We start from the raw sequence: 13,833 nt of genomic DNA on the forward strand, positions 1-13,833 counted from the left end.
TCTAAACTAAACTAAACTCAACTGCACCTTGTCAGCCCTACTACATGTAAACCAAGGGAGTTCCAGCCAGAGGGGAGAGAGAGGAAGCAAGAGAGGAAGGGCGGAACAGTGGCGCAGCGGTAGAACTTCTGCCTGACAGCGTCGGAGACCCTGGTTTGATCCTGTCTATGGGTGCTGTTTGTACGCAGTTTACACGTTCTCCCTGTGACCACGTGGGTTTACTCCGGGAGATCCCGTTACCTCACCCACTGTAAAGATGTACAGGATTGTAGGTTGATTGGCGCCGGTACAAATTGTAAAGTGTCCCTAGTGTATAGCATAGTGTTAACGTACGGGGATCGCTGATCGGCATGGACTCGGTGAGCCACAGGGCTTGTTTTCGCACTGTATCTCTGAACTAAACTAAAGGAAGAAAGCAGTACAGGAAGAATGGGTGAGAAAGTGAAAGATCTCCCACTAACTGTACCTCTTTCACAGGCTCAGTAGAAGCCTGAGACCGCCAGCGCCTCCTCTTGCGGCCAGAGTGAGCTGCTGGGACAAACCCAAGATAGCCAGCTCCTCCTCACTGACGACGAGAGACTGCACCCTCACGTGGATCCACCGGGTCTGTCTGTCCTTTCCTTCTTTGTGTTTTAAATGTATGTGTTAAATATATGTTTTTAGTGATCTTTAGCTTGTTTTGTGTGGGGCGTGGGGGAGGGGGGAGGGGCGAGGGGGGATGGGGGAAACTTTTTCTACTCTCTTACCTCGACGGCGATGTGATTTTTTCTGTATCGTATCTCCGTCCGCACTGCGGCCTAGTATTGAGCAGTTGCCGGCCTTTGCTGGAGACCGACTTTTGAGCGCTCCAACTGTGGGTGCTTGCGGACTTAACATCACGGAGCCCGCAGTCTCTGTCAGAGACCGACATCGGGAACTCGAAGCCGCAGGAGCATCGATCGCCCCGGCGCGGGAGCTTCAACCGCTGGCTGATGGGATGGTCCACATTCCACCCACATCCCCAACACATGCTGGTTTGTAGGTTAATTGGCTTCTATAAATTGCCCCGACTGTGTAGGTTACGAAACTGGTCTAACGTAGAAGTTGTGTAAGGGTGATCGTTGGTCGACGTGGACTCGGTAGGCCGACGGGCCTCCTTCTTTGCTGTAGCTCTAAACTAAACTAAATTGTAATATGACTTCCCATCTTCATAGTCAACACCCTGACTGATGAAGGCAGGCGTGCCCAATGCCTTCTTCGTCACCTATGTCACCGCCCTCAGGGAACTGTGTACCTCTACTCCTAGGTCTCTCGGCTCTCCTGGGAGGACCGTTTACTGTGCGAGTCATGGTCTGGTTTCACTTATCAAAATACAACACCTCATACTTGTCCCAGGTAAATTCCATCATCCATGTCTTGACCCACTTCCCCATTTGATGCAAATCCTTTTGTGAACTTAGATATCCTTCCCCATTGTACATGATACCACCAATTTTGGTGTCAGCTGCAAATATATTGATCGTCTGAAGAGTAATTCTGAGCTATCAGACAGAGGGAAGGTTGGAAATCCAGCCATTGGCCAAATACAGACCAGTTTAACTTACCTTAGTTATTCTGAATGGAAATAGGCCCCTTTGGCCCACTGGGACCACGCCGACCTTCCATCACCCGTACACTAATTCTATCCCAAGCACTAGGGACAATTTGCAGAAGCCAATTAATCTATAAATCTACACGTCTTTGGAGTGTGGGAGGAACCGGAGCCCCCGGAGGTAACCCATGCTGTCACAGGGAAAACGTACAAACTCCATACAGACAACACCTGTAGTCAGGAATTAACCCAGGGGTCTGATGCTGTAGGGCAGCAACTCTACCTCTGCGCCACTGTTGAGGAAAGCTTTCTCTTGCTCCTCACTCAACCCTTGTATGACTTCGTTATCAACTCTTCCACAGCCAACAAGGGACCATTGTGGGCTCCACATTTCCTTAGTCATCGGTGCCGGCTCTGATTTGTTCTGTACCTTTTCATACCTCTAGTTTCCCTCTCCCCTGACTCTGAGTCTGAAGAAGGGTCTCAACCCGAAGGGCCGCCTATTTGTTTTCTCCAGAGATGCTGCCTGACCCGCTGAGTTACTCCAGCACTTTGTGTCTATCTTCGGTGTAAACTAGCATCTGCAGTTCCTTCCTACAGAATACTCGCACTTCTGTTCTGGTTCCAGATTACCAGTGCACTTTGAATAAAAGAGCAGATTTCCATTAGTCATCTAAATTGTCTGGTTTTAATTTCAAGAAAACACTCCCTTGTGGTGAATCCTTCTTCATGGGGAATGATTAGTCTACTCTGTTCAGGCCTTTTATCCTGTTAATCACCTCAATTAGTTAAACCCTTAATCTTCCACACTCCAGGGAATACATTAAGTTTATTCAACTGTTTGCTAAATTAAACCCATCAATATTACGTGGTATTATAGTCAATCTGCTTTGAACCTCACGGTTACCCTGAAGTGTTCTGTCCAAAACTGCAGAGTAATTCAATTGGTGTTTGACTGTGGCTCCGTACAATGGAAGCCTCCCTTCCACCCCTTGAATCAATAACTTTTTGGATAATATAAGAGGCTTAAAGCTATCTGCAAACAGCAACATGAATGATACCCAAAACATAGAGCAGAATAGCACAGGAGCAAACCCTTTCCTGTATCAGGGTCGAACATAATGTCAAGATAATAAATTAATCAGAATAAGATCTAAATTCATCAGCCTATACGTAATCTGTATCCCTCCACTTAATGCAAACCCATGTGCCCATCTAAAAGTCGCGTAAACGCCACGATCATAACAGCCTCCACCACCAACCCTGGCAGCAGTTCCAGGCACCCACACTTTCTGTGTGATAAACTTGCTCTGTACTTTTCCTTTAAGGTACCAAGGTCTAAGCGGAAGCTCAGAGGGGATAGAGCCTTTTCTGTTGTTGCTCCGGCACTCTGGAACACCTTGCCGTTGCACATCAGACAGGCCCCCTCACTGTCCATCTTCAAATCCTCCCTAAAAACTAATTTTTATTCTCTGGCTTTCGACACTGGCTGAGACATTGCTCCTGTTCTTAGTGCTTTTAATGTCTTTTAATTTTTACTGTTTTTTAGTCCTTCGTTTTACGGTTTTTAATGGTTTGTAATAACTTTTTGTCCATGAGTTCTCATGTACAGCACTTTGTGGCAGCTGCGGCTGTTTAAAGTGCTTTATAAATAAAGTTATTATATTATTATTATTATTATAAACTTTACCTCTCTCACTTTAAAGATTGACATTTCCATCCTGAGAAAAAGATTCAGACTGTCTACCTAATCTATTTTGGGATTAAGTAGATTTAAGGTAAGAAGATGAATTCAATAAACATAAATTAAACATGACTCAACTAATGCAGCAAAGGGTTGTATAATATTCTTGATAAAGGAATTTTATCGACATTTTCTCAAGATTAACAGTGCCTGGAAAGTGTGAATCAATTTTTTTTTAGTTGAGAGATACTGCGTGGAAACAGGCCCTTCGGCCCACCAGGTCCACGCCAACCAACAATCACCCGTACACTAGTTCTATCCTTTATACTAGGATTTACAGAAGCCAATTAAAACCTACAAACCTGCACATCTCTGGAATGTGAGAAGAAACCAGAGCACCTGGAGGAAACGCATGAGGTCATAGGGAGAACGTACCAATTCCATACAGAATGCCCCCATAGTCAGGATCGAACCCAGGTCTCTGGTGCTGTAAGAGCAGCAACTGCACCGCTGCACCACTGGGCTGTCCTTTTAGTTTAATTTTTTGAGTTTAGTTTAGAGATACAGTACGGAAACAGGCCCTTCAGCCCACCGAGTCCGCACTGACCAGCAATCCCCGTATATTTAAACTATCCTACCCACACGAGGGACAATTTACAATTCACAATTTTTCCACGCCACACCTGTACGTCTTTGGAATGTGGGAGGAAACCCGAGATCCCGGAGAAAACCCACTCAGGTCACGGGGAGAATGTATAAATTCTATACAAACAGCACCATTAGTCAGGATCGAACTTGGATCTCTGGTGCTGTAAGGCAACAACTATACTGCTGCCCCACCATTTTGGTTTTAAGAGAAAATAATCTCAACCCTCACTACTCTAGGAAAATTGTTCAATTATGTTGTTGACGTAAGTAAGGGTGTGAAAGATTACGGGGGAGGCGGAAGAATGGGGTTGAGAGGGAAAATCGATCAGCCAGGATCAAATGGCAGAGCAGACTCGATGATCCAAATGGACTAATTCCGCTCCTATATCGCATGAGGTTATGTAAAGGGTTTTGCTGCACAGTTGTATGATGTAGATGTATGATGTTCAAAGCAGGAACTATTAATCAGGAAAATAGCATTACTCGTAGAGAATAAATCACGACTTTAATCTTTGATTCTGACGAAAATTCATCACGTCTACTGTTTCTCTCTCCACAGATGCTGCTTGACCTGCTGAATCCTTCACTATCTCCTGCCTTTTATTTCCAGTTTCCAACATCTACAGAATGTTTGCATTCCAGAGTCATTTTAATCTGAACAAAACTGGAGGACAAGGTGAAGCAAGAGGACAAAAATAAAATACGGCACAACAAGAAAGGACATGAACAACTCACCTCCTAGAACTCAAGTGCAAGTGGAGCTGAAAAATGTGAGGCAAAAAGGGAAGGGAGATCATTCCCAAAGTTGGATGAATACTAGTTGGGACATTGTTGGCCGGCGGGGTGAGTTGGGCTGAAGGGCCTGTGTCCACACTGTATTACTCGATGACTTTATGACTGTAGTGGGAGGGAGGTCAGGTCACAGTGAGCCTCTGTATAGACCAGGAGGACCGGACGGTTTGCTCTACATCGGTGAGACCAAGCATAGGCTTGGCGATCACTTCGCCCAACATCTCCGCTCAATTCACAATAACCAACCTGATCTCCCGGTGGCTCAGCACTTCAACTCCCCTTCCCATTCTGAATCCGACCTTTCTGTCCTGGGCCTCTTCCATGGCCAGAGTGAGTCCCACCGTAAATTGGAGGAGCAGCACCTCATATTTTGTTTGGGTAGTTTACACCCCAGCGGTATGAACATTGACTTCTCCAATTTCAGTCCTTGCTTTTTCCCTTTCCCCTTCCCTTCTCAGCTCTCCCACAGCCCACTGTCTCCGTTCTTCCTTTCTTCTCCCCCCCCCTCCACCCCGACATCAGTTTGAAGAAGATCCAAAACGTCACCTATTACTTCGCTCCATAAATGCTGCCTCACCCGCTGAGTTTCTCCAGCATTTTTGTCTACCTTCGATTTTTCCAGCATCTGCAGTTCTTTCTTAAACATAGTTCAGCTATGTTCTTTCCCAAGTAATTTTTGTAAGTCAACTTTCCTCTTGCACTAAAAACCCTCTAGTAATAAAAACCAAGGTAGCATTTGTCCTCCTAAAAGCAGACAGCATTTTGCACGTCAACTTCCAGTGATCTAATCGTTTAACAAGAATAAAAAGAAAGTTAACTTACCTGAAATGCACAGCTAATGAAAGCTACAAGAAATGCAACAACTGATCCCTTTTCTTCATTACTGTCCTGGTGAAAAACAGAGTGATCAGAAACAAAAGATTATTTTCCCCTGAAGTAGATGCCAATAAAGGCAGGATTCAACAAGTTCACGTGCAACACAGTTTCTACATTCATTCCCATCTTTGCCAGTTGATTCAAATACCCTGGTTTAGGAGACACAAGGAACTGCATGCAGATGCTGGAGAACACAAAGACACAATGTGCTGGAGTAACTCAGCGGGTCAGGCAGCATCTCTGGAGAACATGGATAGGTGGCATTTCAGGTTGGGACCCTTCTTCCTATCTATGTTCTCCAGAGAGTGGCACAGTGGGGCAGCGGTATGGTTGCTGCCTTACAGCGCCAGGGTCGATTCTGACTATGGGTGCTGTCGGTACGGAATTTGTACGTTATGATTATGATTATTCCTTTAATAATCCTTTTTCAGGAAATTACAGTGCCACGACAGCTTCACGTTCCCCCTGTGACTCCGGGTGCTCCAGTTTCCTCCCACATTCCAAAAGACGTGCAGGTTTGTATGTTAACTGGCCTCTGTAAATTGTCCCTAGTGTATAGGATACGATAGTGGAGTGACATAGGACTAGTGAACGGGTGATCATTGGTCGGCGCAGACTTGGTGGGCCAAATGGCCTGTTTCCATGCTGTATCTCTAAATCAAATTAAATTAAAGATGGTGCCTGGCCCACTGAGTTACTCCAGCACTTTGAGCCTTTTCCTGGTTACGGTTTAGGTTCATTATTGTTTCATCATGACAAGCTTTGCTTTACATACAATTCAATTAGATCAAATAATACTATACATAAATACAATCAAGTCAAACTTAAATATAATAGGTAGAGCAAAGGGGAGTGCAGAATAAAGTTCTCAGCCTTGTAGTACATCAATTCCAGAGACAAAGTCCAATGCCCCCAGTGTAGAGGTGAATCAGTCAGTAGTCTAGCCTATCAAAGGATCATACAGAAAATATTCCAGCTATATTGCACTGCACCAGTGAAAACTATGCAGCTATATTGCATTTACCTGAAAGTTGTGTTCGATGAGGTGAACTCCACGGATGAGATTGAGAGCTCCGCATACAATGTTAAGGATAATCGATAGGATCCCAAGTGCACTCACAATTTCCAGCCTGTAACTGGGTGCTGCGGGTTAATAAAACAAGGTTTGAAATAGTGATCAGAAGCAATCTGTTTAACCACTGCTCTTATTTATTAATGGAAGTTTAAGGATTATTATAGAAAGCACTTTTTCGTGTGAAAGAAAATCGAACCGTACGGAACAGGAACAGGTCCTTCGCCCCACAATGTCCGTGATGATATCAACATGATATCAAGATAAACTATCTGCCTGCACATGATCCATATCCCTCCATTCCCTGCTTATCCATGTACCTATCTAAAAGCCTCTTAAACGCCACTATGGTGTCTGCTTCCACCCCCACCAGCACGTTGCACACATCCGTAGATGTGTGGAGCACACCGTATAAAAATACTTGCTCCATTCACCTTATAGCTATGCCCTCTTTGACATTTCCATCCTGGGAAAAAGGTTCTGACTTTCTACCCTCTCATAATTTTATATAGTCTCCTCTCAACCTAGATGGAGCATGTTGGTCAGTGTGGTCATGGCAGGCCGAAGGGCCTGTTTCCACGCTGTATGACTCAATGGCTCTCTGTGCCTCTATAACTCCAGCATTCCAGAGATAACAATCCAAGTCCATCCAATATCTCCCTGTGGCTGAAACCCTCTAATCCAGGCAGCATTCTGATAAACATCTTCTGCACCCTCTCCAAAGTCTCCATACCATTCCTATAATGGGGCGATCAACTCCAGGCAAAAGAGTAGATTTATTCATTCTCACACCCTTCTAACATTCCCAACCATTTATTTTTCTCTTGTTCTGACAGCTCTATTGTATGTCAAGCAATGTATATGCCTAACCCTAAATCAGTGTGCCAGGAATCCATTTTACTGTGGTCTTGAAGGCTAAGATTAAATGGAACTAGGCCAACTGGATATATAATTGCCTTGGGGGTAGGAATCAGAGGGTGATGATGGCAGGTTGCTGTTCCAATTGGAGGCCTGTGACCAGTGGTGTGCCACAGTGATCAGTGCTGGATCTCCATCGGTTTGTCATACAGATTAACTATTTGGATGAGGATGTAGGAGGGGGAGAGCTCCCCCTCCTCTCCCCCCACTCACCATCAACAACACCACAGTCACATCTGTGGAGGCTTTTAAGTTTCTTAGAACCATCATCTCCAAGGACCTGAAATGGGGGGCCACCATCGACTCCACAGTCAAAAAGGCCCAACAGAGGATGTACTTCCTGCGACAGCTGAGGAAACACAATCTGCCACAAGTAATAATGGTCCAAATCTATACGCCCATCAAGAGTCTGTCCTCACCTTCTCCATCATGGTCTGGTTTGACTCAGCCACCAAGCACGACATCCGGAGGCTGCAGCGAATCGTCCGATCAGCTGAGAAGGTTGTTGGCTGCAACCTTCCCCCCCATTGACGAGCTGTACGCTGCAAGGGCCAGGAAGCGAGTGGGTAAGATCATCTCTGACCCCTCTCACCCTGGCCACAAACTCATTGAAGCACTTCCCTCTGGAAGGCGACTCCAGACTGTCAAAGCTGCCACAACCAGACATAAAATCAGCTTTTTTTCACGAGTAGTTGCTCTACTCAATAACCAAAAGTCTGCAGCCTCCTTTTGCTCTGGTATTTTATTTCATTCGCATGTTTAAACTGTAATGTTTTATTATTAATGTTTAATGTTTTATGTGTCATTCTGTCACTGTATGTCGTGTTGTTACTTGCGAGCAGAGCACCAAGGCAAATTCCTTGTATGTGTACATCCTTGGCCAATAAACTTATTCATTCATTCATCATTTGTACATTCAAGATTACAACAGGATCTAGATCAACTAAAGAAGGAAATTAGGCCCTGACATGATTTACACAGTAAATTACATGGTGTTGTCAATAGTTGTAGAGCAGAAAGACTAAGTGGTATAGCCTTGAGAGATACAGCGCGGAAACAGACCCTTCAGCCCGCCGAGCCCGCGCTAAGCAATGATCACCCTATACACTGATACTATCCTACACACGAGGGACAATTTACATTTTTATCAAAGCCCCTTCTTGGTAGAGACAGCACAGTGGGATTAATGAGGAGGAATTTCCTTAGTGGTAAATCTGTGGAATTCTTTGCCACAGAAGGCTGTGGAGGCCGTCAATGTATACTTTTAAGGCAGAGATAGAGATTATTGATTAGTACGGGTGTCATGGGTTCTGGGGAGAAGGCAGGAGAATGGGATTAGGGGGGAGAGAAAGATCCGCCATGATTGAATGGGGGAGCAGACTTGATGGGCTGAATGGCCTAATTCTGCTCCTATCACTTATGACCTTATGACAGTGGAGCAGCGGTAGAGTTGCTGCCTTACAGCGCCAGAGACCCGGGTTCAATCCGGTCTACAGGATGCTGTCTGTGTGTTCTCCCCAAGACCGTGTGGGTTTTCTCTGGGTGCTCCGGTTTCCTCCCACTCGCCACAGACGTACAGGTTGGGCTGAAGGTCTTATTTCCATGCTGCATAACTCTATGAATCTAAGCACCACAAACCTGAATCCTCACATCACAGTCTACTATGCTGAATGGAGACTTCAACATCCTAAACCACTGAATGCCTATCATAGTTAATGCTGAACAGATATGCCTATCATTTATAACAAATCAGATGAGTGGTGCAGCTGGTAGAGCTGCTGCCTCACAGCACCAGAGACCCGGGTTCGATCGGGTGCTGTCTGTGTGGAGTTTGCACGTGTGGGTTTGTAGGTTAATTGGCCTCTTTAAATTTTCCTGAGTGTGGCAGGGAGAGGATAAGAAAATGGGAAAACAGAGAACGGGTGATCGATGGTCGGCATGGACTAGATTCCTCCTGCACTTAGTGTTGTGCCCAAGATCCCAGCATTTGCAGTTCCTGGTGTCTCCACCAGCAAGTTCTTGCTGATCTCACGAAGCAATTTAAGTGAGTGGTTTATTGAAAATTATATTTGGGATATAAATCAATCGACTCATGAAGCATTGTCTGATCTGAGCTTACCAGAGCCAGAACATAAATGGAGATGTCCATTCAGTGTCCCATTGGAGATCACAATGTCATCCAAGTTCACCTGTCGAGGTGGCGTCACCTTTAGCTCCCTCTGGATATTTGTCACGCTGATCTTTAATGATGGACGGTTAGAATGGTTATAATGCCATTTTATCTTCTGTATCACATTGTCTGCAATCAAACAAAACATATTCAGTTTACCCACGATGCAGACGCCCAAACCAAGTGGTCTGACTGCTGGGTCCTACATCCCCCCCCCCCCCCTCCCCTCCTACAGGGAACCTCAGTAGTGACAGGTCTCCCCCTTCCCCCTCTTTTAACCAGGTTACCCTGACCCAACACATATAATATTCCTCACACCCCCCCCTCCTCTCTGAACACCCACCATTCTCCCACCAGATCTCACCTCGGCCTTAGTCCACTCCCCGGCCCTCCTCCGACCCCAACCCCCACCCTTGTCATGTCTTCACCATCCACCCTGACATCCGTCATTCCGATACGGAAAGGTCTGTCCTCAACAGAGGCCTGACCTTCGTTCCCCTCCGCCCCCACCTCAACGAGTCCCGGGTCCGCCATGACGTAGAGCTTTTCTTCCGTCGCCTCTGCCTCCGTGCATTTTTCTAAGGGAAGGAGTCCTCACCACCCAGTGATGGCCCCTTCTCCCGTCTCCACCGGTCCCCCTCCTCCTGGACTCCCCAGAACAGCCTTCTACCCTCTCTAGACCTCTTTTTTTTCTAACTGCCGATGTGACATCAACTGTCTCAACTTTTCCACTCCCCTTACCAACTCTAACCTCACCCCCTCTGAACGTACAGCCCTCCACTCACTCTGCAGCAACCCTGACATTATAATCAACCCTGCCGACACGGGAGGTGCTGTGGTAGTCTGGCATGCTGACCTCTACCGGGATGAGGCCAGGCGACAACTCTCAGACACCTCCTCCTACCTATCCATGGACGATGATCCCAGACGAGCACTAGGCCTTAATCTCACACACCATTTTTGATTTCATCAATTCTGGCTGTCTCCCTTTCACAGCCTCCAACCTATCGTTTCCCATCCCTGCACAGCCTGGATTTACCTTCTCCCCAAAATCCACAAACACAACAGCCCTGGCAGACCCATTGTTTGTTCCTGTTCCTGTCCCACGGAAATGATTTCCACGTACCTCGACTCCATCCTATCCCCTCTGGTCCAATCTCTCCCGACCTATGTCCAAGATACCTCACATGCCCTTCGTCTCTTTAATAACTTCCATTTTCCGAGCCCCCACTCCCTCATCTTTACTATGGACGTTCAACAACTCCATCCCCCGCCTTAAAGCCCTTTGTTTCTTCCTCCACCCCAGAACCATCCAATTTCCCTCTACTAACACTCCACTCCGCCTACAGCTGGTCCTCACCCTCAACAACTTCTCCTTTGACTCCTCCCACTTCCTCCAAGTCCAAGGCGTAGTTATGGGCACCCGCATGGGCCCCAGCTATGCCTGCCTCTTTGTAGGGTACGTTGAACAATCCCTGTTCCAGGCGTACACTGGCCCTATTCCCGAACTCTACCTCCGCTACATTGATGACTGCATCGGTGCTACCTCTTACACCCATGCAGAACTCGCTGACTTCAACAACTTCACCACCAATTTTCATCCGGCACTCAAATTTACTTGGACCATCTCCGACACCTCTCTCCCCTTTCTTGATCTCACAGTCTCCATCCAGGAAATAGACTAATGACTGATGTCTATTACAAACCACTGACTCCCACAACTATCTCGACTACACTTCTTCCCACCCTGCTTCCTGCAAAGACTCTATCCCCTACTCCCAATTCCTCCGTCCAGGCCGCAGCTGCACCCAAGATGAGGAGTTCCATACCAGGACATCCAAGATGTCCTCATTCTTTAGGGAACGGGGGTTTCCCTCTCCCATCATAGATGAGGCCCTCACTCATGTCTCCTTGGTACCCAGCAGCTCCGCCCCGCTCCCTCCCCCTAGTCGCAAGAGACAGAGACCCCCTAATCCTTACCCTCCACCCCATCAGCCGGCGCATACAACACATAATCCTCCAAAGTTTCTGCCACCTCCAACGGGATCCTTCCACTAGCCACATTTTCCCATCTCCACCCCTTTCCGCCTTCCGCAGAGACCGTTCTCTCCGCAACCTGGGTGGGAAGGGATGGTTAATTCATCTCTTCCCACCCAAACCACTCACTCCCCAGGTGCCTTCCCCTGCAATCGCAGGAGATGCAACACCTGTCGCTATACGTCCTCCCTCAACTCTGTCCAGGGACCCCGACAGTCCTTTCAGGTTAGGCAGAGGTTCACTTGCACCTCCTCCAACCTCATCTACTGTATCCGTTGCTCAAGATGTGGACTCTTATACATCGGCGAGATCAAACGCAGACTGGGCGATCGTTTAGCAGAGCACCTTCACTCAGCCCGCCTGAACCTACCTGATCACTGGACACTTTAATTCTCCTTCCCATTCCTACACAGATCTTTCTGTCCTAGGTCTCCTCCATTGTCAGAGTGAGTCTAAACGCAAATTGGAGGAACAGCATCTCATATTTCGCTTGGACAGCTTACAACCTAATGGTATGAATATTGATTTCTCACTTCAGGTAGCCCCGGCATTCCCTCTCTCTCTATCCCTCCCCCACCCACGTCACACTAGCTTCTCATTTTCACCCAACAAACAGCTAACAATGGCCTGTTTGCTTAATCATCGGTGCTTTTTTGCATATCTTTCATTCATTGTTCTTTTTCTCTCCACATCATTGTCTATATCTTTTGTTTCCCTTATCCCTTGTCAGACTGAAGAAGGGTCTCGACTCGAAATTTCACCCATTCCTTCTCTCCAGAGATGCTGGGTTACTCCCGCTGAGTTACTCCAGCCAATTAACCTACAAACCTGTATGTCTTTGGAGAGTGGAAGGAATCCAGAGCACCCGGGGAAAACCCACGTGGTCATAGGGAGAACAAACAAACTGCACACAGACAGCACTGTAGTCAGGATTGAACTTGGGTCTATGGTGCCTTAAGGCAGCAACTCTACCACTGCGTCTCCCTTGTGGGGTCTTTGATACAGACAAGTACTTTGCGAGGCCCCTTAGTACAGCAGTTATTAGTGCATCTTTGGGATGTGGGTGGAACAGCAGCAAAACTGGTCGATTGTAGCATTTGGATTTTTCAAATAATTGATTTTACAAAATAATTGGTGGATATGTGAAGCTTTTACATTCGGGACGAATTGGAGTTCTGTGAATCCCATGTTATATGTTTTTTTTTCCTCACTGGCTTTCCAAGCACAAGCTTTTAGCATGCTGCATAGTTAACATGTCAAACCAACGTGTGCTCTCTTTCACTATTTATATATGTTTTCATGCTCCGAAGTAAAAAGTGTTTGTACGATGATCGATGACAGCTTAATCCAATGTAGCTAGACTCTTTACATCGATCACAACTTCCAGCAACAAAAATGGAGAAACGGTGAAAATACCAGATTGCTGCTTGGATTAGAGGGTTTCAATTGTAGGGAGATGTTGGATAGATTTGGATTGTTTTCTCTGGAACAGCAGAGGTTGAGGAGAGTCTTGATAGAAGAAAGTAAAATTATGAAAGGCATAGACAGTGTAGAGTCAGAACCAAATGCAAACTCAATGCTAGCATTTATTTCAAGAGGGCTTGTATACAAAAACGGGGATGTAATGCTGAGGCTCTATAATGGAATGGAGGAAGGATGTGCTGGCTCTGGAGACGGTCCAGAGGAGGTTTACAAGAATGATCCCAGGAATGAGTAGGTTAACCTATGATGATCGTTTTTTGGCACTGGGCCTGTACTCGCCGGAGTTTAGAAGAATGAGGGGGGACCTCATTGAAACATACAGAATAGTGAAAGGCTTGGATAGAGTGGATGTGGAGAGGATGTTTCCACTTGTGGGAGAGTCTAGGACTAGAGGTCATAGCCTTAGATTTAAAGGATGGAGATGAGGGGATATTTCCTTAGTCAGAGGGTGGTGAATCTGTGGAATTCTTTGCCACCGAAGGCTGTGGAGGCCGTCAGTGGATATTTTTAAGGCAGAGATAGATAGATTTATGATTAGTAGAGGTGTCAGAGGTTATAGGGAGAAAGCAGGAGAATGTGACTAG

At 46.3% G+C, this 13,833-nt stretch overlaps 1 protein-coding gene across 4 annotated transcripts in view; it reads right to left on the minus strand.

Annotated features, from left to right (window-relative positions):
* The window catches only part of sec22c (SEC22 homolog C, vesicle trafficking protein), a 31,819-nt gene that overhangs the window by 3,834 nt on the left and 14,152 nt on the right, over positions 1-13,833 (minus strand). For all 4 annotated transcript variants that reach the window (XR_004415696.1, XM_033043261.1, XM_033043273.1 and 1 more), the window contains 3 exons: positions 9,680-9,859; positions 6,595-6,713; positions 5,517-5,582 (listed from right to left, as the gene is read on the minus strand). Coding sequence is in view for 3 of the 4 variants with exons in the window: in XM_033043261.1 (XP_032899152.1) it covers positions 5,517-5,582; positions 6,595-6,713; positions 9,680-9,859 (365 nt within the window). In the remaining variant the exon portion in view is untranslated. The remainder of the gene's footprint in view (positions 1-5,516; positions 5,583-6,594; positions 6,714-9,679; positions 9,860-13,833) is intronic.

This window comes from Amblyraja radiata, chromosome 2, assembly GCF_010909765.2.
Source record: "Amblyraja radiata isolate CabotCenter1 chromosome 2, sAmbRad1.1.pri, whole genome shotgun sequence".
In the NCBI taxonomy this organism is placed as follows: domain Eukaryota; kingdom Metazoa; phylum Chordata; class Chondrichthyes; order Rajiformes; family Rajidae; genus Amblyraja; species Amblyraja radiata.